The 27,919-nt window shown below is 36.7% G+C and overlaps 1 protein-coding gene across 6 annotated transcripts in view; it reads right to left on the bottom strand.

Moving 5' to 3' along the window:
• Positions 1–27,919, bottom strand: part of SCAPER (S-phase cyclin A associated protein in the ER) — a 169,542-nt gene that overhangs the window by 5,934 nt on the left and 135,689 nt on the right. For all 6 annotated transcript variants that reach the window (XR_012776219.1, XM_075505714.1, XM_075505715.1 and 3 more), the window contains exons 28-29: positions 19,582–19,819; positions 16,332–16,481 (exon numbers count right to left, since the gene is read on the bottom strand). Coding sequence is in view for 5 of the 6 variants with exons in the window: in XM_075505714.1 (XP_075361829.1) it covers positions 16,332–16,481; positions 19,582–19,819 (388 nt within the window). In the remaining variant the exon portion in view is untranslated. The remainder of the gene's footprint in view (positions 1–16,331; positions 16,482–19,581; positions 19,820–27,919) is intronic.

The raw sequence follows: 27,919 nt of genomic DNA, 5'->3' as shown, positions 1-27,919 counted from the left end.
TCTTTAGGGGAAAAAAATAAATCAAGAACGAGATCACCAGGACTGTAAAAACCCTCCCGAAGTTCGATCATCCTTTACTAGAGTGCTCTCTGGCAATTAGAGAGGACTCTGTTTCATGGTAGATGTCTGCCACGCATTCTCAGGCACCAAAAAGAAAAGGTGATTGTAAGCTGCACAGCAAGGAGTTTCAGTAAGTCGAGACTCAGAAAGATCCTCCCATCTGTATTTCTTATCTCAGTTTCTATCAGTGCCATTGACTCTAAAAGGAGAATTGTTTAGATAAATGGGACTGTTGTCATGAAGCAGGCTAAGTTTACAACTGTGTACATCTGAAGAAATAAGGCAATGCTATTACTGGTCTCCTGCAAAGGAACCTTTCCAATTTACTTGATATTCTTATAAAGTCTTTGTGATAAACTAAAAAATGCCAAAATCGGATCTGTTCCAAGTAACCTTGATTAGACAATTATAATATGAAAGAGCTGTTTGACCCAAAGTTGGCTTTTCAGCATAGGAGGAAGCTCCTATAAGGTTAGAACACTGTAAAACTTAGGGTCACGACTGTAAATTGTACTTGAAAAAACACAATTTTACAGGTACACACCCAGACAAGACTGCATTCAAATTAAAACCAGAAGGACAGAAAGAAGCAGTTGAGACCACAGGAACATAAATTACAGGGATTTACAAGTTTTCAAAGCACTTTTAACAATACCTTCAGAGCACACTCTCAGTTGATAATGCAGTTCAGTTTAAAAACAAGATCAACAAAGTAATAGTTTGCATTTTTTTCAGTTTGCCAGGCAAAAAGACACTGAAAACCTTTCAAAATACTGGTAGAAATGTCTTAACGCCCTTAAAGACAGGACTAATTTTTAAAAGACAGCCAAATATGTGACAATTAACCATACATTCAGACATTGCTCTGAGGAATATTATCACTGAAGTATTTGGATGATTCTAAACTTAACTATCGGCTACCACCAAAGCAAAAGGGTGCCTTTCGAGTTTGTGATTACTGTTTGAATTTTAAATTAACCAGAATGGTTATTATATAAGTCTATGTTCTTCTGTGGTACTTTTTACAATCAGACAAGTACTTAAAATCAATTGTAACTGTACTAAAATAACTACAATTGGTATTTCTGGTCCAAGACAGAACAACAGAACTCTTGATTTCTTTTTAATGGCCCCTATACACTTGATGAACAGGCAGAGGAAAAGAAGTTTTGGGGACTTTTCATTTTTTTGTTTCACACATCACTTCCTTTACCTGTTCTAAAAATGCCATGGATAATTAGTGAACTCTTGCCAAATTAACAGTGCAGATACCCAAACAGCTTTCATGGAATTATTATTTCATTATCTTTTTCTTTTCAACATTTTTACTACTATGATGTTATCAACATTAAAGATAGGAAGGTATATACAAGGGCTGCTGCTTGTTTTAATCTGGTATTTATCACATGTGGAATCAATTTAATGATTTCAGCTCGTTGTACTAATGCAGCTACTAAACCTGATACACTATATTATGTACTCTGAAAAAAAAAAAAAAATCATGAGTCACCCCTTACTGGAAAAAAACCCAAACAAATAAACCTCTAGCAGAGCACATATTCCTTGTTTCACTGTCAATTGGTGGAGAAAGTGGAGTCCAGCACTTGACTTCACAGATGAACAACGAAGAAAACAAATGAAAACCTTGCCTATGACTTCTTTACCATGGAAAAAGACGCCTCTTGACTTTTTTTTCTTTTTCTTTTTTATTTTTCTTTTTTTTTTTTTTTTTAAAAAACAGTCAATTGGCTGAATGATCTCAGGAAGTTTTGCAGGCCTGGAATACTCATCTTACAAAATGCTCTTATGTGAGATATAAACTCCTTACTGAAATCCAGTGCAGAAAGCTTGCTTTTCCTCCTGCCACATACGCGAATCCAAACACGTTTACCCAGAATTAGCTTTTCTTGTTGCTCTCTCTCTAGCCTGAAAGTCACATATGCCTGTCAAACGTAACAAGATCCTAATTAAACACCACATTTCTGTACAGCCAAGCATTTAAGCACCTGCTTAACTTCAGATATGTGCCTAGGTTCCATTAATATTTGCTTGTGGTTTTCTTTTTCTGAATTGAGACCTCTCTATCAAATTAGTATAAGCTATATTTTAATTTTTTTTTTATCCAGAGCAAGAACTCACATTAATGTTTTCTGTATTTCATTAATAGAAATTTTGTTCATTTGCTTGCTCTCAAAATTTATAGATATTCATACAACTTTATTGGTTTTGCCTGTGCTTAGCTTAAATTCCAAAGAAGATGCACCTGCTTAGCTTAGCTTATTTTTGGCCCAACACAGTAAACATTACAATAGCCCTCTGAAGAACCAAACTACGCACAGGTAAGAGACACAGCAAATAAGTTTCTGAAATGCTATTTCATGATGAATGAATGAAGTTTTCTTTGTGCTGCCAGCCAAACTCAGGACCCTGATACGTTTCAGAGGTGGAGCCCCTGTTACAGAGCGTGGTGATGTGGTTCAGGGTTAGCACACCAGAAAGCACTGGCCAAGGGCACAGTCTGCCCCCAATATAAAAGCCTGCTGAACATGAGAAGCTAGAGCATCTTAAATCCTTTACTGTGCTGAACTGAAGCAACCTCTACACCGTATTAGCCAATGGTTATCGATGTTGCACAATATATGCCACTCTAATATCCAATTTTGTTTACTTTTAACCTTTGCTAAAAGTCACCGTTAAGAATACAATTTTCCCTGCTTGCTCTCTGTCTGAATGTCCAGCTTTCCTATACCATGTATGCTGCACCTACTGAATCCACACTAGCTGACTGTCCAGCGCAATGACTAATGTGATGGCCTGCGGGAACTTTTTACCAAGCAACACCTTTCAAGGTTGCCTATCAGTTATCTTCTGTCACTCGCACCAGTTTATAGCCTTCTGCAGGTCCTGCTAATTTGCTTGATCTCCAAGAGCCAGAGGGTCAGGCACTCTCTTCTGCCCTACCAGGCAACCCCCATGCTCCCGTGTGACTCTTTGGAGAGTGCACTCTGCACCCTCAAGTGCAATAACCATCCTGATCCACTGTATTGGTACTTCTGAAGTTTATCACTGAGGAAAGCATGACTCATGACTTCTACAGTCTCTAGATGGAAACCATTTCTTCACGTTTACTTGGGCCAATATTCACTATATAGTATATTGCTTGGCCATTTACTGCAATTCTTCTAGCTGTGAAAGTCTGAAGCAGTATAAAAGCCAGTCTTTCAAAACAGACTACAATGACAAAAGCCAGCAATATGCCACACAGCACTTGAGCAATAAAAAAGGACAATCAATCAAAAAAATTAAAAGCTCCTTGTGGTATGGAACAGTAATAAAGATGTGAGGGGAACTCATCATTTTGCTGGGAGATAAGGCTTTCCCTGTCACTTAGGTAGGGTGTCTGGCTACAGATCTGAGGTGACTGCTAGGAGGATAGTCCATCCTGGACTCTGCACAAAGTCCTTGTATTCCCAGCAGGACAGCTCCAGCAGCCTTCCCCTCCTGCCACTGCTTCCTGGCACCTTGCAAAGGAGATCTTCGCAGGACTGAAGGCCTTTGCTAGGGAACTAAGAAACCATATGGACCCAAATAACCCGGGTACCATTTTCCTCTGGGTAGCAAAGGGAACGTTGCAGCTCATTTAATTTTTCTGTGAAGCTCCAAGGGCCCCAAAATAACTTTCTGGTGATCCTGCAGGAATGAGAATCATAAAAGTGCGACTCCTTTCCTTGCTTGCCAAGGACAGGGAGATAACTGCTGGCATACAGAGGGGTAACTTTCGCATGAAAACTAGCAAGGGAAAGAGGTTTTGGTGAACATCTCCTAATTCTATTTACATACTCTATATATGTGTATTTGTCTTTCACTTAATCTTTCTCTATATTCCTTTTATCATGAATGAAAAACACAGTTACTTTTAAATGTGTATGTATGAGTTTTTGTCAAAGCAGGGTAATAAAATCTTCATAACTAATAGGATCCAGATATTTTGAATGATACAGCAATGATACAGAATGTATCAGCAGTTACATGTCAAATCAGAAGTAAAATCTTACTAAGCCAATGGTTAATTTTACAAGAAAATTAAAATAAGAATCCTCTAGTCTTTGAAACTATATCTTCATAATCAGGTAATTGAGTTTATAAGCATCTTGCAAGTAATAAACAGAATTTTCACTGAGAAAACTAAAATGTCAGCCAGAAAGTTGAAGAATGACTGTATGAAAAATACTGAACAAATATTAGCCAAATTGAAGTGAACTGATAATTCATATATTCTTATCATTCATATATCCTAATTAGACATGTAATGTAGATGCATGCTACTAATTTTTCAAGCACTAGTAGTTCAATCAAATTGCCTTGTGAAGATTTACTTTTTTTTCACTATGAAGTAGCATTTTTGGTGACAATATAAATTTCTGTTTCCAAGTTGTAATTGCACACATTTTACATATGTAAAGCACTTAAAAAAAGAGAAACTAATTAAATTTAAAACTTTGCCTGCAACCTTCCAGAGATTTAAAGAAGTTTAAGATCACAGGTTGGTTTTCAATGGTTCTATGCATGTATGCTAAATATCATCAGATATTTTATTACAAGTAACAAAAAAAAAGGTTCAGTCTCAGACCAAGAACTTTTTCACTCCTTGTGTACTAAGCAAGGTTAGTCCAGGATTACTGCAGAGTGGAAGTGCTGATTTTTAGAGCAATATTTAGTCTAGTTCTACTAATGGATTTAGGTTTTCTTGTTTTGCTTGGAAATTCGCAGCTCTTGAAAGACATCATTCATGTCAATTATTTCTGTCCATACATACCATAAAAAACACTGGAATTATCTTTCAAAGAGGCTAATTCATTTTCTGGTCAGGAAGAACAGGAAGCCAGCAAGCAAGTTTTTTGTCTATGCAAAGGCAAACCAAAGAACTGAGAAGTGGGTATTCAACTGATTTGGAAAGCCAGGTTCTCAAGGAACTACACTGTGCTAGACCAAAGAATCATAATATTATGAATCAATTATTAACATTTACTAAAGATTATCCATACATTTAGAAAGCTATAAGACATTCATCGTGTGTCTAAAATGATAATAATATTTACCTTTTTATTCAATTATTTCCTCAAAGGTTGCTTTTCCCCCCACCACAAAATAATAATCAAAAAAATCTTATCACAGTATTCCAGGTTAAAAATGAGTTGGTTTAAGTCTGGCAAGAAGCTGTTCTCCTCCAAATAGTTAGACAGTGGACAAGTTATCAAGTCCAAGCCTAAGCCCACAAGAGGGTATGTTTTTAATTGGTCAAAGCAGCTTCGCCAGCTATCAAAGGAAGTTGCTGAACAAGATGGTGCATTTGCTATGAGACATTCACCACATCCATTTTGGTGTGGCAAGCAACGCTGCCAACGATAATCCATTGTTCCAGGGTCCTTTAAATCCAGGACTGGGGGACACAGCTGGTGCTGGCCCTTGGAGACCTACGGGGTATACACGAGAGCCCTCAGCCCCAGGCTAACTCAGGAACACGGACATGTACTTCCATCATTTTTGTTTCATTTTTGGGAGACTTGCTGAAGACTTTTCACAAATGTAACTGGAAGACATGATTTAAGTGTTGCCGAATAGAAAGACTGTACATGGGTACTTTTCATAGCAGATCCTGTAACTTATTTGAGTTCTCGTTTTCATTCTGTTGTGTTGCCCCATGACTTACTTTACCACAAATTTCCCATTACCATCAGGGCAATGATTTTGCAAAAGCTTACTTTTTGTTAAGCTGACACTTCACTGAAGTCACCAGCAACACGTTTGTACACGTTTGTACACAAAGGTGTACATGTGCGCTTTCCAAACCACAAATAACAGAAAAGCTCACAGCAGCCTGGATACTCTCTCACATCTCTTGTAGTAGCCACTTGGTTACTCTGCCTGCTAGCTCACATTGCCTTCCAGAAATCAGCTACACAAAAATATCAGAAGATTTAAAAAATTAGTGTCTTTAGATGTTAACTTGATCATATTGTTTGCTTCTTATTTCTATTCCTTTTTCTACATCTTAATATTATGTCATGGTTGATGCTGTTAAAATATGCAACATAAAAATGCAGAAACTTTGGGAGCAAATGCATTGCTGGCATCAATGGCACTGCTAGGGCACGGCCACCATAAATTAGACCTTGCAGGGGTAGTGGGATGTCCAACTAAGAAGGCAGAGACAACATCCAGCAACTCTCAGCTGCCATTTGAGCACCTGGAACTGCACATACGCTGCCAGGTCTCACCAGTAACAGAGGGACGCTTGCTTGGAAACACTGTGGCAGGAAAATAATGTGACTTACGGGTGCTTTCTGTAGCCTATCAGTTTCTTTCATCCACAGAAGAAAGGAAAAATTGCTTCTTGCTGCTTAAAGATAGCAGAGAAAGGAGAAAGATTGCCAAGGAGAGAACTGAAATCTGTAGCCACAAAAACCTCAAAATGCCAAGATTTGAACAAAACCTTACCAGTCATTTAAGTGCACCACTCTCACGTGACTAACTCTGCACAACAATGTTGTGTTCTTCGTAATCTACAGTCAGGCTGGTACTTTTTAGTAATTTTGACCAAGTATTAGAAGTTGTAGCTCTTTTATCAAATGAAAAGACAATTATACTAATGTGAAATGGATAGAGGAAAATGGAGTTGAATCATAACTTTGTAAAGTTTAAAACTTCCTGAAGTGAAACCTTCCTCAGTTCTTGAAGAGAAAAAACTGCTAATGAAATGGTGTATTCTGTAGGTACTTAGAAACAAATACAGTGATTATCACTGTGAGGTGAATTAACTTTCTAGAAAAACATCCCCCTCAATAGAACTTCCTTTTATTTTTATGAAACGAAGTATTAAAATGTGCTCTTCTACTTAACTGTGCTCTTCTGCTATAATGTATTTCACGTTCAGATGCAATTTTCTTAGAACAACTCAGACTAAAAAGCTAATGGTTCTCTAAGGGGCACTGCTTCCCTTTTCCACTCTCTCGTATGACCTACGGTTCCAAACTTGAACATGGCCATTATAAACATTTGGATCTTAAAATTGTACTGTTGGTATGGGAACTATTAATGTTTCTTTTCTATTTATTTATCATTTATATAAATGTCAATTCTAATTTGTACAAACAACTAATAACTTTATTGAACAGGAACTGAAATGCTGTGCATCTAATCTCTGGAACTACAGAGTATTCCATCAAACAGTTAAATCCTTTTGTTTGATGTCAGTTTATTTATAACTTTGTAAAAGAAATAAGTCTTTATATTAGTAGTCCAGAGTTTCTCTTCAAAGTTAGATCTGCATTATTTCTTTGCTTCTATATAAACAGATCCCATACTGCTAGTATTTAATCAGCAGAATATGTCACCACTTAGGCAGTTCTTCTGTTTTAAGGTCAAGCTCTTTTCTTTCCATTTTGCAAACTCCACTATTGGCAAGGCTCTGAGCAAAGAATGTTCTAAATTCTTCCGAACAGTTATCAGGAATCAGAGCACCATTTCCATGCAAAAACAATGTTCCAGAATGCTACATTCAAATTTAAGAATAAGAATTCTGTCTATTTGAAAAATTCCAGTGTTTATTTTCTTAACATCACATGTAAGCTTTCAGAGAGAAGATAACAGAGTTCAGAAATAACATTAGTCTTCCTATAAACCACATTATGAGCATTGTCCTTTTAGAGCTAGCTCTATGGTTTAAGCACACAGAGTCAGTGGTGCTCTGTGTATATATAACAAAGAAAAAATTATCTGAGCAGTTTTTGTGTAATCATCCTAAACCATTTAAGCATTTAGGATAGGACAATGGCAAATACAAGCACAGTGATGCAGTAAATATGTAAAAATGTTTACCGAAAGTGATGCTAGTGGGAAATCTACATAAAGAAGTTCTTTGTATAAAGCTCTTGAAAAAATGTACCCCAAAATGACAACTAACAAGTCACCTTAGTTATAAGATAACAAGTGAAGTATATATAGATTAAATTCAGCAATAAATAAATAAATAATATTAACAGATACTGTAAAAGATAAGTTCTATTATAATGTGATTGATGAGAGGAGAATGGAAACAATTCTAATATGCATTGAGGCTATTTGTGAATTTAACACATGCCCAGGCTACAGGATAAAATAGTAATCTAATGGATGAACTAGAAAAAGTTTTAGGGAAAAGTATAACTTTAAAAATGATAGCATTTTAGCATTTAACACATTAACATAAAAATAAACATTTAAACATGTGAAGTTGCTCTCATGTTTAATGTTAATCATATACTTAAGTACCTTGTTAAATTGAAGGGTATCATTGCTTTGTAGAAAATGCTAGGCTTCATAGTTTCCAAAATAACCTAACAGGAGATTTATATGTTTAAGTGGGCCTAATAATTTTTCATCAGAAGAGAGTATTATTATACATCAAACATACTGAGAAAACATATATCCTGTAAGCTCAAGTAAAAAAACCTATCATGCCATGTCTCAAATCCTTAGGTATTATTCTGAACACTGAAATTATTAGACTTAGCCCTTGCAGCCCTGTGCTATTTTTGAAGAATCATCTTCACATTTAGAGAACACCTTCAACTTTGATGACCTGTAACTTTGGGCATGATTCTCTCTCACTTACGCAGGTGAAACAGTTGATGTGAATGAAGAATTATTGATTTAAAGGCTAGAAAATAAACAGGACCTTAGTCAACCGAAGTTCAAACAGACTATTGGCAGAGGTTTCTGCCATCATCCTTGAAAACAGCTAGTTTGGGTCAAAATCCCCAGAATGTGTGAATAATTAAAATATTACAGTCTAAAACACAGAAAGTCTTTTTGACTCTCTCCGAGCCTTCTCTCTCTTCAAAAGCAAGCATTTTCTGTCACTCTCTAAAACCCTACTTGCAAGTAAGAATTTTCATTACTAGTACATTTTGTATTCTGTCTTCCACAGTAAATGTAAAGGGTTTGTGAAAATATCTGATCATCAAAAAGACTGTGAAACATTGCGCCATTGGACATGTTACAGAGCTGGCTGAGGAAAAGCTTCAAACAGACAGCAAGAAAATGTACTTTTCTGCCATGAAAAATGTGCTACAACCCATCACTAAGGGGAGATAAAGATGAGCAAGATTTTCCGTAGTACTCACTCTGCAAGATTTAATGCATTTCATTTTTTCTTTATGTTTCAATATCACTTCAATCAAGTGTTGCTTGAGCTAAACAAGATGAAATGCGTTTGGGAGACTTTTTTGGGTCTCTTGCAGGCTCCCACCCTTAGAGCAGCATCCAAGTACTTGGAACAACTGTCAACTGCCCGAGCCCAAAGCTGTGAACACAGAGCAGGCTGGCATCCTCTCCGCGTGGGGCCAGCGATGTTGGGGACAGTCACTGTGGGTCTGCAGAGTCTTGGAAAGCTTACAGTTTATGGGAGAAGTACAGGGAGTTCCCTCACACATGAGCCGAGACAGACAATAGCTCACAAGGCCTGATTAAATATTTGCAGGCTTTAGACTTTGTCTTAAATTTCTGTGTGAAAATTAATTCTCATGAAAAGGAGAGACCGACAGGCTGGGTGGGAACGAGGCAGAGCGAAGGCAAGCGTTGTGCAAGCTTCTGTGTCCATCTCCGCCAACGGATCTCCACTGGCCAAACCCATAATATTCCAGGCCCAGGTCTTAGCTGAGAAGAAACTGCTTATTAAGCAGAATTATGCCAAACTCTGTGGTGTTTTTTCAATGTGGACAAAGGTCGACGGGGGATTAAGCTGAGACCACCAAACTCTTTTTATTCCTGACCCAGGAATAAGATTAGAACGTCGCTCTCTGGAAGAGGCATTAGCTGATTGCTCTCTCTCTTCATCACTAAGGTTTAGTTACAGACTATATTTTAAGGTTGTTGAAAGTACTGGCTTTTATGACATTGGGAGCTAAGTTTATTCTTTTGTGTTTACAGTTTAAGAATAAGACAATAAGATAAATCCAAGTGCATTCATTTCTCATTTTAAATCCTATACACTCTCTGTTCCTCTCTTACAGGAATCAGCCAGCCATCATGAACTGAACCTAAATACACTCGCTTTCATGTTAAGTCTTTTCTCATTAAATTACCTTCCCCACACCCTCTCAAAAAACCCAAACCAAACCAAAAATTATGGGATGCATTTTGGAATGTTAGAAATACAGCTAAAATGTGATGTGTGAAATATGCAGTCTCACATGCTCCTGTTGGATTTTATTTACTTTGTCATAGATCATTCTTAAAAAAGAAAAAGTTGATTGGTAAGCTCAAATAACAACAAAGGTGACTGACAAATAACAATAAAGGTGTCTGACAAATTACCTAAGAGGCATCCCCTCTTTTCACCAACTGCCTAGATAGGGAATGCCATCTTTTGTGAAGATATTGGTTCACTTAAGTGAATTTATGTGGTCTGAATATGTAAGACTGATAGAGAAAAAGCATACATTACGGATCTGTTTTAATTTACTCCGTTTTAACTTGGTGAGTTTAATCCTTAGGGGATTTTTTGTTCACAAGCTGAAGTGCTCCTAAACGGTAGTCAAGACTACAACTTCACATGAATCACTCACTTGCTGAAATCAGCTATTCCACAAAATTTACCAGGCATATTTTTCGTTTAAACCTATAAAGCTTTAAAAGGGTGTGGGTTTGTTTTGTTTTGTTTTTTTTAAAGGTTTAAAGAACTAAACCCACAACCTCAACATGAAATCCGTACTCCTAAAAATCCCTCCTCTGAAAAGAAACTAACAAAATCAGAATTAAGTAATTTCAGATACTACTTACTTACAAATATGGACATTAACTATACGGTAACTACCAATTCCTCCATCTTTACCCTTGTGTTGTACTTTCAAAAACTCCACCTACAAGATCAAAATTATTCCAGTCACTCCGTAGCCCCAAAAGCAACATAAATAATGAAAGTTTAATGATGGCCTCTAGTAAACAACCCATATGGAAACTCTACATAATATTTTTATAACCATTCTTCCAAGTTTTCCTGTCAACTTCTGATTTTCACAATTTTTCCATTTTAGAAGTTTTTTTCTTTCTTCACGCTAGCACTAGAGGAAACTGGCCACATACTGAAACTCAATATGCACTAACACTGTCAAAAGCACAAAATAAGTCCCTACAGAAGGCAACATTTAATCTAAAGTCACTTTGTAAGTATCCCTTACAACCTAACGGTACTTGTAAGCATAGTTAGGATATATGCCGTATACATATATATGTATGTGATATACACTTATTGTGGGATAAAGTGTACTGGTATTTTATGACAGAAGAAAGACTTGCCACATGAAAAAAATGCTAAAAAGTGAAAATATAACTATAAGCCAATCATTAAAAAAAAAAAAAAAAAAGGAAAGACAATCTCAGTACTATCTCAGTACTAGTACCCTTTTTTGGGTACTAGTTTTCTGCTGGAAATGAGTAATAAATTTCATGAACCTTTCAGAATTGTGCCTACCATACAATATTTTAATTTCTTTGAACATTATATTTATACCTGTGACACTGCTGTGTGATGTTTTATATTTTAACACAAGAGAAATTCCTGTCCCAAAATACTCTGTAATCCTACTGTTCCTTATTCCTTTAACTGGAGCAAGCTGGTATGCCTGAAACATGTTTTGTGATAAATCTTCCACAGCTTTATAGCAAGGGTAAATGTCTAGTAAGTGAATGGTACTATTAAATTTAATTCCATGTGCTTCTATTTTCAACATAGGGATTATTAGATATTCACATTTCAATTATTAATAAGTTTACAATAAGAATAATATACCCTTCTTACGGACATGACTGTCTAGGGATAAAAGGTTGGGAGTGACAGAGAAATAAGTCAGACTTATGCAACTGGAAGACAAACTTTTGGGGATGGAATGGGAACGTTTTGTGTATCCAATTTTTTTTCAATTGCATTGGTTACTCTAAGAGAAGTTCTTACTTCTATCTACAAACCCTAATTTTACAATTTTTCAAAAGCTGCATACACTTTTTTCCTAGCTCTTTCACAGAGATTTTGTTTTGCAATCCGTATCCTACGTATTGCAAAAGTTAGTGAGATTCTTCTAGAGCACTCTAAAGACAGTGTGCGTCAAAGACTGAAAGAAAAAAAGGTATTTTTATTTAAATAAATGCATAGCAAGACAAATGAACAATGCAACTTCTTTTGGAGCCTGTCAGGCAACATCCTGAGTCTGAGGATCTGATTTGAGATGACTTTTCATATGAAAAATATTCACTAACTGCGATGAATATGGAAAGATGTTTTATTCCCAATACAGCAATGTGAAAGAAGCCAAATCATCTGTCATTCATGTTAATTTAATTATGGGACCACATTCAATTATCCAATATAATATGCAAATGAAGTTAGTTGATAGCACATGCTAATTATATTCATTATAATAATTAAATCAAACAATGGAAGGGAATAAAAATATAATGAAATAGAAGGATATTTTTAATTAACAAGAATTTTAATCAGAAACTGTAATCCTACAGTCTGATATAGTACGATTGGTTTATTGAAAGATTTTTATTATGCAGTTTAGTTTTACGTGTCTATCCTTAGTACCATGGGACCTGTTTTCTTATGTTAATAGATTATATGGTGGCCAAAACAGAGAATCCATTTCCTTGATCATACTTCATGCAAAGCAGATGCCTAATAAAGCCAAGCTCCGCTACAGCATGATTACAGAATCCTGTCTCATGAAATGCAGGCTGTCTAACACTATAGTAAACAAAAGTTCACGTGCCGATACAAAACAGACAGTGCACTTTAGGCTTGACTATTGATGTTAAAGGATTTAAAATATTAAAGAAACACTCTTTGCTTTTTGAAATTTTCAGTTTCATAACTCATTTGTTTCTTCAGTGACAGCAGCTGCCCTGAAAAAGCTTTATGAATGTTAAAACAAAATACAAAAAAAGGAAAGGAATATTACTTATAAATTATATGTGGGCAGAGCCAGCAAAATCATAGTATTTTTAAAATAAACAGAGCAAGCACTATCAAAACACTTAGGAATGTGTTCCTGAGGAATCCATTGTCCTCATCGCTCCTTGACAGAATCACTTGGGCCTGGACCAAAAGCCAACCGTGGTGAAAACGCTAAGTGGGACCCCAGGCGCTGTCTCTGCATGTGTGTAGGACCCACCGTGAGGCCCTCCTCTTATTTGGGGCTCCTGGAAACTGCAGTGAAATATGAATCTCGAAGCTATACGAGAGAAAATAACTTTCCTTTTTAATTTGCCACTCAACTAACTATAAAGACTTTTACAGACAGTGTAATAAAACCAGACAAACCTATATTACATTAAATGATTGGCATATGATGCTCTTGGAAGATTTTCTTCTCTGAATGTGAAATATTTAGGAAATTGCCCTTTTATTATTTTGACTGCAGAGTGGTAATAATTCACTTACTTAAATCAGAGTACTACTACTGAAGGTCAATGTGGAGGTTTGACAGGCTGTAAAGTTTCCTTTTTAGAAATCTATCTATTCTCCAAACTGGGAAACTGAAATTTTTTTTAGTAATTAATGCCTTTTCTTCTTTATTCCAGTACGCCGTTTCGGATATTTATCTGTTGATGTGGGTAGACAAAGGAATCACAAAAGGCACACTGAAAACTCCAAACAACTATTTTTTCTTTTTTTTTGAGAGTTGAAAGGAATTAAAACATAGAAAGGTTTGTAATAAGGAATACAAATTTAGAGAGGAAAAGACTTATTTAAACTACAAACATTTCAAAACAAACGTACATTTGACTGCAAGAATAATGTGAATCTGCTTTGAAATACATCAGTTATCGACTCCTTTAAAGTTTGTTCAAATACTATAGAGCTATCAGGCTCTACAGAAATTTGTTTTCATAGCTCAAGTCTGGTGTATCTATTTTTATTATGCGGTTCTTTCCAGGAGTTCAAGCCTACTATTTGAAAGCTTTCACCATGAGACCAATTTTTTATTTTTAGTAGGACTCTGCAGATGATCAACAACGAAAGAAAAAATTGGAAGCTCATAACATAATAAAAAATTAAACCATAACTGAATGAATAGAAAACACTTCCCTTTTCATGAAAGGCATTGTATCTTTATTGGAAGTCACCACACTAACAGCACCTGAAAATAACGACCACCATAAGCAAGTCTCAATGTCTGCCTAGTAATGAAAGGAAAAATACTTCCTTTTACCAAAAAAAACCTTCCCCGCATTTTGCAAGTACCTGAGTGAGCAATGCTTCAGTTTTTCAAAATGTTTTTTTAAACAAAAAACCCAAAACAAAATGCCACTTCCTCAGTTAAAAGCTTATCAAATAGGAATATCAGAAATTAAATAAAAAGTTAAGCATGTCATGACATCTCTTGAGATAGTACCACCAAAGTAAACCACCATAAAAGACTGCTTTTAACGTATGAAAAGTACTAACATACCGCAGTTGTTTAACCAAAGACCTAAACTTGACTCTCAGAGCTGCAGAAGCTACCTTTTAATCTTGAAAATTAACTCAGTCCGGGGGGTAGATTAGTGATGGCACATGACCTCACCCCAAGTGCACATGCTGAAGACTCCAAGACACTGCAAAATCACCAGCTGGGAAGCATGCCCACAGACAAATGCATTTTGCACATACTTAGTCTCTTGACTGCCTGCCGGCAGCCACCATAGCCAGCTGCTGCCATGGCACGGAGCCTGCTCGCCATGGTCGGACCTTCGCCCCAGGCCACGAGAGCTAAACAGCAACAGGCACTACAGACTACTATAACTGACATCGCTGGTAGGAAATCCCTCTTCTGCGCTATTCCTGGCACGTTTATAGTTGCAAGTCCTCCACGCAATGAATCACATCTGTTTATACTTGTGTGCCAGAAAAGAAATTTTTAAACTGCAGAGAAAAAGACAACATTGTTTGCTGGCACTTCTGGATGCCAGCACGACCTGTTGTGTAGCAGTGGGAGTCAGAAAATGGTAGCAATATCACATGGATTTTCAAAATGACCATATAAAAAGTGTTGCTCACAGTCAGCTCCAGACACCGAGTGGGATTTGATTGCACAGGGTAGGAAGGCTGCAGGATCCTCCCTCCAGCTCTGGCCAAAGCCACGGAAACATTACTATATAATTATAATATTTAAATACTATATAAATATAATATTATATAATAATTATATAATTATATATCTGTCAATATTGTCAGCTTTAAGATATTAAAATGTTCCAATCATAGTCAACAACTGTAAGACCATTATTGGACAGCTTTTCTATAAACCTTTGCTGACAAGTTGTAACACTTTTCTTCTGCTCTTCGGCTTAACTGAGGACTCTAAGCTCCCCATCCTGAACCCCCACCCCAAATGTTGAACAAAAATGGGAACCAAGTGCTACAAGTATGGAGAGAGAACAAAACGAGTAACTTCACAAAATATAGCATTCAACTGAATCGTACCAAAGATGTAAGCACTATAACGCAGTTTCTACACATCCAGAGTCAGGTTCACATACTCAAAAATAAAGAGCAAGTGCCAACTTCTGCCCTGCCCAATACACCCTGAGAGGCTGCGTATAAGCTGAGGAAACTGAGAGGCTTTTAAGACTAAAGTATTTGCAAGAGTTTTGAAGTTTTGTGTCTGGGTTATTTTATAAGCTATTCTTACCAGCATGAGCGGTCACAGAGTCCACTGGCAAAAGTGGACAACAATCAAGGAAGCTAGAGGGGGGTTTCCACTGAGTATTTGTTTTACTACTAAAAAGATGCAAGGAAGAGAATGGCTTAAACTTAAATGAGCGCTCTGGCTACCACGGAGATGGCTACACTGGCATCTGAGGACATTCCTTCATGGCAGACTAGCGTAGTTGGCTTTAAAAGGGTTTAACTTGAGTACCACAGCCATCTGATCAAGTTGACATGAAGTTAACTTGGAATTAAAAATATCAGTTGCTAAGTATATCTTGGCAGCGAGTAAGGCTAGTTAAAATCAATGCAATGTCAGCATCGCTGTCTGCATAAGAACAGGGAGTTTCCTTATGGCCACATAATATTAATGTTTTTGTGTTAAGATGCAACTTCAGCTTCTACTTTGCAAACACATATATTTGCGCTCATAGGAATCCTAAGCACTTCAAAAACAATGTTGAGGGGATTAGTTTTCTTGAGGGATCCATGACTAAATGTGCACTTGATAACTTCTGATCCCATTTTCCATTTCCCTTACCTGATTATCTGTGTTGTTTACAGTAAAATAGCCCACACAAATAATGACTTCGTGTAGCAATCCTTCACAGGTATGCTGCGAACAGTACCACAGCAGAGAGCTGATAATATGCCGGAATGCAAGGGACAGTCCTTCAGCACCCACAATAGACTGAAAAAAAGGCCAAGAAACAGAAATTACAGTCTAGCAATGTGTTATAGCAATTGTTTGAATTACATACATATCAATTACACCTTTTTTTTTTTTTTTGCAAAGTATAGACTATGTTCTTTGTTGTGATGACTTTGAAGGAGGACAGAATCAGCTCTCTTCTTTCAGTAACTTATCGTTTACAACTGGACTATAAGAATAAATTCAAATTTTAAAAGGACACAGGAAAAATTGGATTCTGCTTAGTTGACATTCAGTGTAGCATTAGATGGACCATTTCATTTGACATACATTACATGTTCCAGGAAAACTTAATGCTAATAATATTTCTTAGTAATAAGCAAAAGAAACCAAACCATCTTCATTTCTGAAAAAAAGCAAAATGCATTTCTCATTAATAACTTGCGCTCTGAATGGAATACAAAGATTAATAATGAATAATGACTTTTCAAACATTAAAAAAAGTTAGAAACATCCAAAAGGAGAGAACACTCAGCTGCAAAGCTTCTTGGGATGCTTTTTGAAAGTAGGCAAATTGCTGTAACGTGGAGATTCAGAATTAGATTTTATCTGTGCAGCCTACAGCCTCTATTTAATAAACATGTCAAACAGACAGAACGACACAAGGTCAAAGGGGAAAACTAAAGCACAAGGAATGAGCATGACAGTCTACTAACTCTAATGAAACAGCAATGCAGGCCTGTGAGAAAATCTTTCATTTGAGAGTTTTCGTGATTTTATACCTTGTAGCCTGTGCTAAGTACATATACATAAATCCCAGTCTGTAGTATAGTTTAGTTTTAGCATGCTTCAAATCTACCCAGCAAAAGTGGAATCCTTGACAATCAAAACAGACTCAGCTGTGGTTCCGTCTTGAACCTCAAGCGTTCTTGTAAGTTAGTATATTTTCAAAATTTAACGCACAATACAGTCACCACTTACTGCTTCACATCATGTAAATGCCACGTTCTTAGGTCCACCCTTATTTAATTAGTGCTGTCCATGCATGCTGTGACCTAGCACTCTGGGTTTAACCTTCCCTGATAACAACAGGTCAAAGGGCACCTGAGTTTGTGTATAAAAGTTAAACTAATTTTTCAAGGAAACTATGCTTCCTTTTTAGCCAGAATTAATATCAGCTCAGGATCCTGTGTTGTTTCTCACTACCATCTTTCAATTGTTTAGACTGTCAAATTAAATGAAATATATACCCATGAGCCATCTGTGCTAATACAAACTCTAGAATACCAGACCTCTTCTGTTAATCAAAAAACCCTATTCTATAGTCCTACTATTACGTGATAAAACTATTCCTTAGAGATAATAATCAGACAGTACATAAACTACGCTTTTTCCTTCTGCTGTCTGCTAGCCTGCTACAGTCCACAAGGTCAGAATGGACAGTAAACTGCCTCAGGTGTACGTTGATTTTTTAACATTACAGAAGCAAATCACATTAATACATTGAAAGGGATAGCTGCTGAGACTACACAAGTGTGTCTGTCCATCACAAACAATATTATGCCTACAATTCAGTAAAACAGCTAAGCGGATACTTCCTGAGCGGAGCCCTGCATTGATGAATTGAAAGAAGTAATTCACACTGGTTAGTTTTCTACAACCCTTTATGCAATAATTACTATCTTGCATCATTTTATGTAGAACAAACTAATGCAGATCATGGGATCTGGGAATTAATGCTGATGGTTTGTTATAAATGCTCAGATATAATGGTAGTTGGTAGAAGGATAAATACAGACAGTGTCAGTGGAAGCTTACCTTTTAAAAATTAATAGTGGTTTCTTGAGGTATCAGTGGGACAGCCCTTCAGCCACTGCACTTTGCTATAGCCCCCCTATAAGCTGTAACTCTCCCAATTCAAGTCTTACTCTCTGGTATATACCTGTAATATCTACAGCAACAAGCAAACATCCAGTCTCAACCCAAGAGCTACTGAACAAGCTGTAGAAGAGAACTACTTTGAAACACTTTGATTTACAGAAAGAAATGGGAGCTAATGGTGTGTGTAAGTGTTGTTTTACATGAAACTCCAATAAATATACTGTTTCTGTGCCCTGTAAAAAAAACCCTGACTGGACTGGATCCTGCAACTGCATCTATACAGATGGACGTTGCTACATGCAAATTGCTTGTTGCTGTTATCAGAGATACTAAATGTACTAAAAATCAAAGTCAAGAAACATGATCTGAAGGAGACTTATACCTTATACTAAATTCTTTACTCATGCAAAGCTCTTGCTGAGTTTAATGCATTTCAGATGGAGTGTGTGGTACAACTTATATACAAATTACATATTAAATGAAACAGAAACCTATTCTGATGAATTGTATAAGATTGATGCTGCTAAACATGCTTTGCAAAGCAATGCTTTTTGACAGGTGTTTTATATTAACAACACAACAGCTCTACCAATTTATCTGAGAAATACACTAGTATTTGTATTTTCTTTGCATGGCGAAATGATTCATTTACACTAGAAATCTGTTCACAGAAGAAGGTAAGAAAAGACTTACCTTCTCAAGACTCAAAATGTGATCTTTTTGAGTTTTTTCATGAACAAAAATTATGAAAAGTTAAATTTCCAATTTTTGGTCAACAAAATTTTACTTGGATTAAAAAAAATTGGTAACAAGTGATTTTTCAGTTTCAGTTGTACAATCTTAATGCAAGTAGCCACTGAAAGCACTGAAAAATGTCAATTGTGGTTATAATATAAGCAAGTCTTTTCACATTAGAAAAAACTGTTATTTTGTGCTTTTGACCAAGATTTTTTTTACATTTTTGGGGCTTATTAAATATAAAAAGTACTATGGTAAAAGTGAGGTTTTTTGAATAGAAGTAGTAATGGATGGGATTCAGCATTTTGCATAGTCCAAATTTTCACTTTTTGCTTAAATTCATTTGCCATAGCTATACAGTGGCAATAACAATAATTAGCAATTTTAAGCATGAAAAAACCCTAAACATTTAATCATGAAAGTTCCTTCAATAACTAAGATGGAAAGATAAAACTTAGTCCAAAAGTATATGCAATAATTAACATTTTCACACCAAGCAAAGTTTTAAAACATCTGTTACCTGAAAGGCAGGCAGATCAAGAACAGCAAAGCTATTGAAGAAACGTAAACTCTGAATGGCAACCTGGATTGTGTTCGCTGCATAGCTGTCTTTAGGACTTGCTGTGTTTGGATCTGAAATTGTCCCGTGGAAAAGAACACAGTACAGCATATGCAAGACTCCAACGAGATCTGTAGACTGAAGAACTGCTGTTAGTCCTGTGGGGTCCTGACGTGTATTGTCAAATATGTTCCAAGATCTGTCAAAGAAACATTAAGCCATCTGAGGAGGAGACCAGCACTCAGTGAGAACACTTGCCCAGGATGCAGTACTTCTAATAAGCCAAATGTTAGAAAACCAGTAAACTGCTAAAAAGGAAAAAACCTGATGCCTAATGCATCAAGAAACCACAACATTTCCAGAAAATACTTTCAATAATCTGGGCACCGTCTCACGCTCTCTTTAATTGCAATGCAGCTGTATCTTTAAATATCTTTCTCCACATACTGATGTCTTTGCTCCCAAAACGGGTTCACGATATCAGAGTGAGACCATGCAGAAATTTGACAGCTTTACAGTCGGAAGCGTGGGGGCACTTTAGGGCTCCATGCAAGCTCTGTCTCAGGTCAGTAGCCTACACCCATCTTTCCTTCTTGCAACAGCAGCCAGCAGAGGTGGGAGAACTCCCTGGAGCCTCTCACTGCCTCAGTGACAGGCTGCAGGCACTGGAACAAACTGCCTACCTAAGTAGCAAAATAAGTTACCAGGACCAGATGAACTTAATCAAATAGTTCTGCAGGAATTTAAGAATGAAGTGGTTGAGCAGTTAACAAAACACACTACTACTTATTTCAGTCAGATGTTATTATGGGAGACTGTACGGTAGCAAAGCACAAATAAGTATGAAATGCTCGAGATAAACCAGCACAGCTTGTGCAAATGGAAACTAGGTTTCTTTGGTATATTTTGGGGATGCATGTAAAATAATGGAGAAGGTTTCTGGCTATCTAGGATATCAGGACAGACAGCAAATAACTCAGGATGCCCTTTCCCTTCTCACGTTCAAACTTTCATAATCCCTCCATGATTTGTACTGTTTCTGTTTTTTCACATTGTTAATCATCCAGAGGATGATGCAGGACAGTCACTACTAAGGAAGACTAAGAGTGTCACTACTCTGGAGGTTAAACAATGTGTAGAAGGCAGGCAAATACAAAATAAAGCACATAAAATAATTCAAGAAGTTTTATATACACTTGAGTTCTGATTCAAACCCATCATGTAAATCACTTGAACTTCATTATGGAAATAGATTTAGTCTATATTGGCAATCAAAGGAAACACTAAAATATTAAGATACAGTGAACAGTAACACTGAAAATATGGTACATCAAAATCTGGTCTTTACTTTGTCTACTACGTTTCCATCTTAAAAAAAAAAAAAAAAAGGAAAAAATAAGTGTCAACATCAAAAGAGACTACAAAGATTGAGTCTATATATATTTTTTTTTTAATAATTGAAGGAAAATATGACAGGTGATATGAGAAAATGTTATAAAAGGACAGATTAGATGAGGGTATCTTTCCCTTTCATAACAACTAAAAGCAAAGGAAATGGGAAAGCAGTGGAAACAAGAACCACTTTCTAAAACAATCTGTAACTTTGAAGACCTCAGTTGAATACAGAAACTACTGGACATTTGGAGGGCTCAGAATATTCCTGTTGACCAGAATCAGTAAGGAACTTTTCCTTGACTAGAACGGGTCTAAATGATCTTTTCAGTATCTGCAACAAAAGCACCTTGCACCGCTCTGTTACACACACTGCTCTGCTCCAGTGAAGTTTCCAACACAGATCCTAGGTAGGCTGACTAATCCAGCTTCTTGTGATACAGACACTTGTCTTCAATGGAGCAACTAAACCACAAATTCAGCAACTACCAGGTTCTGGTGATTATCATCTTGTTCTGTCATTTTCACATTTTCTAGTGAGGCAAAAAAGCAGGTAAGAAAGCACCACCTCACCCACCAACAATGTCTATCAATAAGAATTTCTATTTGTAACAGCACACCATCGCTTCCTTGGACCACAGTGAAAGAGGGAGAAACAGGCAGAGCAGAATAATGAACCTGCATTCTCCATGTCCCAAAGAACGCCCTGGTACTGAGCTAACCTCAAATATAGCTTAAATATTTAAAGAAAAGAATGAACAACAGTTATGTGAAATACCATCTTCGCAGTTGTAATAGGAAACTTCAAGGCTAGTATCCATGCATTTTCTTGTGGATACAATTCTGTAAGGTAGCATGAGCGGGCACTAAAAACAAGGGCAAGGCTGATGACCAGCTCTTTCTGATACCGCAAACTCTTGGTGTGCCCCTGAGCAGGGACTGCTTAAGCATCTGGGTGGGGACAGAGTGTGCACAGCTACTGTGAGGAGGCTGACATGCTGCAGGTGAAGGAGGGGAGATTAGGAGGCTTAGGAAGATTATTTTAGCACTCCGGCTATGAAGTATCTCCGCACCCATTTCACAGCCTTTGAGCGGTCGTCTCGCAGCTGTATGTGCCCTGAGCCCAGGTGAATACGATAGGGACAGTATTTGGGCTGTACACAACTTACTGTACTAGCGCCCATCTGCTTCCATCACTGTCTGCTCACATATTTACATTTAGAAAGCAGCTGCCCAGGTGACTCACTTCTGCTTTTTATCAGTTAGATCACACATGTAAGGAATGATCTTATCTGAAATTAGCATTTACGGGTACCACTTCTTTCCAAGTTCTTTCTATTTACAGTCTGTGAATTCTTGATGTTACTGAAAAAGCTGTTAAGTACAGCATCCTCTGCTGCTACCTCAAGGATTAATGTCCCAGTCCTATTTCAGTGATACCTATGCTGTACAAAAAACACATAAGACTGCATAATTACATCACAAATCTTTGAAAGAAGCAATCAGATCTTTAGGTAAGACACACAGTAAGAACAAAAGCAATGTAGGTGTGCCTAATTTCCAGTATCTGTGTTGTTACACAAGTGACTATGACCATCAGTCACCACCGGACCTCCGCTACAACTCTGCCAGTTAGCGGTCAGCGATTTGTAGAGAGTCAGCTGGAGACAAATGTGTCCGAGTTCATTGTACAGGTTCCAAAAATGGGGTGTTTGTTCAATACTGTCATAGGCAACTGAACTCCTAACAATCCTTAAAGAAACTGTGCCACAAAACCAGCTGCCACTGTGCTTCAGAAGGCCATGGGTGTAGGATTCTCTCAAAATACAGGTAATAACATTTGAAAGACAAGCTGAAGTAAATTAAAAAGATGATTAAAATTATGATTTGATGCCACTTACCTGCTGCAAAAGAAGAACCACAAACGGTCAGCTTGCAGTTTGTAACACTCATAATGATCCCAACATCTACTCCATAAAGAATAAAAAAGTGGAAAAGATACCAGAGCTCTAAGTGTGTTTTGGGTGGGGCTATGCTGCACAACAATTTATGGCATTACTTTCCTTTTCCTACGCCTGGAATCCATGCCCAAAATCTTCATTTCAAAACTCTGTGGTCTTTAAGTGAGTGTGTTTGAATGGATTCAGCAGAGAAACTTCCTGAACCATCACCTGGCCTTGCCAGCTGTGCCTTTATAGAGATTCCTGCTGCATAGTTTCAAGTCGTGTTGGCACGTGAACCTGGCTGCAAGCGAGGAACGAACCTGGACGGCTGCAAAAGCAGGGCGAGCTAACACAGCTCTGGGACCACCTCTGTGCATTTCTACAACTTCGGTTTGTGTATCTGTGGACTCCTTAGTATTTCCTCACTTTAAAAGAGTTTCTGATGTCCAATTATTTATTTTGCAGCATGCAGTAGCCAAAATGTGTTAACCGTCACTTAACTAAGCTCAAGTAACTAGAATGTTTATTTCCACAGTATCACATGAGAGCACAGCTCCTTTTGCCAACTAGTATTTCTTAATTTCAATCTTAGCTTTTTCAACAGTACAAAACAGAAAAAACCACTCACGGTCAAATGATAACCCCAAATTAATTACTGTATATGATACCTCACAGAATTTTTGGTGACTATATGCAATGAGAAGATTGACCAATTTTAGCAAAGGTTAAAGTTAGCTTGCTTTCAACTCTCACTCCATCATTATTTTTAAACAATTCCATATGAAAAAGCTTACATCGCTGGATGAAATCCTTTTACCATTTTGTGCTGCTCTGGAGCAGTGAATGAATCACAATATACATAAAAAAGTCAATTGTAAAATAACTCAAAATGCAAGCATTATTTTTTTCACAGAAAAGACCAGGAATTTTAAAGTTACACCACAGGACAAAGCTGGTTAAAAAAACCCAAAAAACAAAAAAAAAACCCCAAAAAAACAAAAAACAACCCAAAACAACACCACCACCACAACCAAAAAAACCCAAAAAAACCCTGTCTTCTAGGTTTGGTGGATTGAAGGATCTGTTAGAAACGTTTATTTTTTATGCTGCCTGTATTACAGTTAATGTGTATATGAACAGGCCACTGGCTCCTGTTGGGTTTAACTGTCAGTTATAATCACTTTAAGCCTAAATGTTTACAATAAAAAGGTAAAAGACATTATTCATCCAACATGAGATGCTGGAAAATAAAGCATGAACCTTTGCACATGCTGCTTTGAGTGATTTTAGTCAAGTCTGTGCAACAGTGGATTTCACACTTTTAGCAGATTTTTAGTCCACCTGAAAGGTAAGCCCAGTGACAATTCAGTGATAACTGTTGGGACACAGACTGAAGTAAAAACGCATAAAAACGCTAATATCATAAGATGACGATGTCATAAAAGAAACCTAGGTTTTACATAACTAAAGTTAAGAGAGGAGATTCCCATGGATGTACTTCCTTTTAATTCTCCTATTTAAAGAAGCTTACTCTCTATGCCTGTAACAGCTGCCAAAGTAAAATAGTCAGTATGGACAAAACCCCTTCAATTAATCACTGAAGGGAAGCAAGACTTACCGGATTTTTCACATTGGCTTATATAGCTGGAAAAAAAAAAAGGGCTTTCAAACTTTACCAAGTATCTATATTTAACACAGAAAAACAGGCAAATATTTATATTATGGTCTAAAAACCTACAGGATCTTAAAAAGAAAAGTTTAATGAAATGCAGGGAATTTTCATTATGGGCTGCTATTATGATTTTCAGCTTCTGCCATCAAGAATTGGTAGGAGGTTTATAACTTACAAAAAAGGTTTAAGAATTTAAAAATGTGGATATATCCATCCCAAGAAAGAAAGATACTAAACAGGGGTACTTCATTGCTTAAAATACACCACTATTTATTAAAAACAGGAATTCAATACAGCTTGATGAGAAACAGCATACTCTGCAGAACAAGTATAAAAGTACAATTTCTCCAAACTTCAATATGAGCAAACTGTTTATATCTGAAAATATATTGTTTTAAAAACTGACTGAGCTAACAAGCAGACAAGCCTCTCTAAGGGTATACATTGTAATGTTTGTATATTTGAAATATATACTCCTGATTAAAAACATGGAGCCAAATGGAAACATGAGTTTTCAAAAGGATTAGAATCTAATCCGTTTTTTTTTATTATTATTAGGATTTTAAAAACTGTCATCTGTACTTCTTGCTTCTATATTATTTTATTTAGAAAGGGATGTCAAAATAAAGAGGCAAAATAATAATAGAAGAAGTATAAAGAAGTATTTAGCACCTGTCAGACCTTGTTATAATTCACACTGTCAAGCTAGGAATCACAGTACTGTGTAAAAGCGATTATTTGAAACCTTTTAGTAATTTCAAGAACAAGTTTTAGTTAGTTTACAGTACTTGCTGGATCTGCTGTCCATTGGAAGTGGTGAGAAGCACAACCAGCATTCAGGCAGACTTGCATGTAATTCGCCATCCAGCAGCCAAAACAGACATTATCTTAATTACTGTAATAAAACTGAAAACAGACCAGCCTACTTCCTTGCATATCTGTGACATGACAGTCACTATTTTCCTGGATCAAACCCTATATATCTGCAGCTTTCCGCCACTGCAGCTTGTAATCCACAGCTTCATTAGCTGTTGACACAGATTTATATGTATTCCACTACTGGTTTAGATAACATACAATAGTAACAATTTAGCTACTGTACTGCTATGACATTCAATGTTCCTAGATTAATGAGGGAGCTTGCAGACATTTCTTACATCAAGAAAACAGCAAGATTTTGAAAAAGTTGATGTCCCAAGAAGCTATATGATTTGAGGGACTATTATTTGCAATATTCTCCTTGTGCACAACCCACTTCCCTCCTTGTGTGTGTCTTATTGCTAGTCCACTGTACTGCTCTTAGGGAGGACATTCTTCCTTAGTGATTAACCCTTACATTGCACTACTGCTGATAGTTTCCTCCTGCTATTTGTGTTAACTCTGTGGTTAATATGAATTTCCTCATTCATACTAATGGGCAAAAGTGAAATGAGGCATTAACAATAGTCCTCCATAGAGTAACAACTAAACTTCTTGGACAGAAACCTTAGTTCCAGAGACTATATAGGGAAAAAAGGGATATAGATTTGATGAACGCTGGGCAGTACAGAAAAAAACCAGGAACATAAGCAAGATCCTTGCTATGCTGATGAAGGACTTGCAATATATTTTCTTACTTGTCTTCACTCCTGCTTTTAGGGAAGGGTGAGCTAGGGCAGCATGGCCATATTTTTATTAACACTCCTTGCATTCCATGCCTGCTCATTGTTTACTGTCTCATGTTTACAATCCAAGCATGCTCCATATGTGTATTCAGGACTCAAGAGCCCAAAATAGGCCTTATATCTCTCATAGTTACAATAATAAACTCTGGAAAACAAGGCTATCATCCTGAACGTTGCTACTGGACATCTGGAATTGGACACAAATTGCAAGACAGATTTATATGGCTATATAAACCACTGTTATTCTGTATAAACTCTATTTAATATTTTGCTTTATTTCAGGTTAATAAAAATGTCTCTGTTTTCAATTCTGGCTACTGTTACCCTTAATGGTGAGCAAAAAACAGTTAAGCATTATCATGGCCACAATTTTCAAGCCTAAGTATCAAATGTCACACTCATCTTTTGTTCAGCAAATAGAGATAGCTCAATATTCAGATGTGCTGCATTTTATGACTTCTCACTACATACAATAAGGGACAATACCCTATTTTCAGCTCTCATACACTTTTTTTTTTTTAACTCATCAGAGAGAAAGGACCTCTCACCTCCATTGCTAGCAATGGATGCAACACAGCAAAAGAAAAATGGGACTTCCAGTTGGGGGTCTCAAGTCAACCTCACTGATTCTCACTGTATAACAGATGAGGGTATAAAAATTACCAAAACAAGGTTCACATGGGGTTACAAGTTATTAATGTTTTCAACAAATGATCTTTGATATGCATTACACAGTGTTTGGAAAATGTGCTGTTACATCCACAGCAAAACTTTAATTAAAAGAATCAATCTAGCATTTATTAGCCAGTACCAAAAATGATCATTTGAGAAGTAAGTTCAATATCAAAGTTAAATCTTTTTAAAGACCTTGATCATTAATGAAAAGAAAATCCCTCTCTTACAATAAGATATGTTTATACCATATGTTCAGAATGGATTCCCTCATTTCAATAACTTTTTATGATGTTAAAATTGAGAATCCTCCAATTTATGTTTCTACATTAGCAAGACTTCCCTTTATTGTATCTAACTCCATGATTTTGGACTTTTCTTTTTTCTAAGTCTACCATGGGAATAAAAAAGGTATCTTAGTTTATGTCTTAAAATTTTATCATCTACATTATATCAACCATAGACCTCATTTAATACTTAATGTTGAGATACATATATGATACAATTTGAGGCTATTCTCTAATAATCATTATTGTTGTGACATCTTGCCTGATGTAGAGGTATGTGCAGGGAGGTACTTGACTAAGATCTCTTCCCTGCCTATAAAATTGTTTTCCATGAAGTAACTGTCCAAATAAACACTGGGTATCAATTCAGAGCTTGGTTTAGAAATATTCCGGTAAATTTGGGAGTTTTATGAAATGTTCTTGTGAGGAAGACAGGAAAGTCTGGATTGACAGCTCTTCCTACATCAGAGCTCCAGAAATGGCCTAACATACTTTGTACCCACAGGACAGGATCTCCTAATTGTTTAAAACTTGAGTTAGAGTGTTTAATTTCTGGCCCTCCAAGGATATCACCGATTACAGTCGCAGTGAAGTTTGTAACAGCCTGGTGGTGTCTGAAAGCAAAAGAGGAGGATCACGGAACGCTTGGCCACTTCTAGCTCATAAAGG

This window comes from Mycteria americana, chromosome 6, assembly GCF_035582795.1.
Source record: "Mycteria americana isolate JAX WOST 10 ecotype Jacksonville Zoo and Gardens chromosome 6, USCA_MyAme_1.0, whole genome shotgun sequence".
Taxonomy (NCBI): domain Eukaryota; kingdom Metazoa; phylum Chordata; class Aves; order Ciconiiformes; family Ciconiidae; genus Mycteria; species Mycteria americana.
The sequence above is the reverse complement of the archived record's forward strand: the minus strand, read 5'-3'. Positions and strand labels throughout refer to the sequence as shown.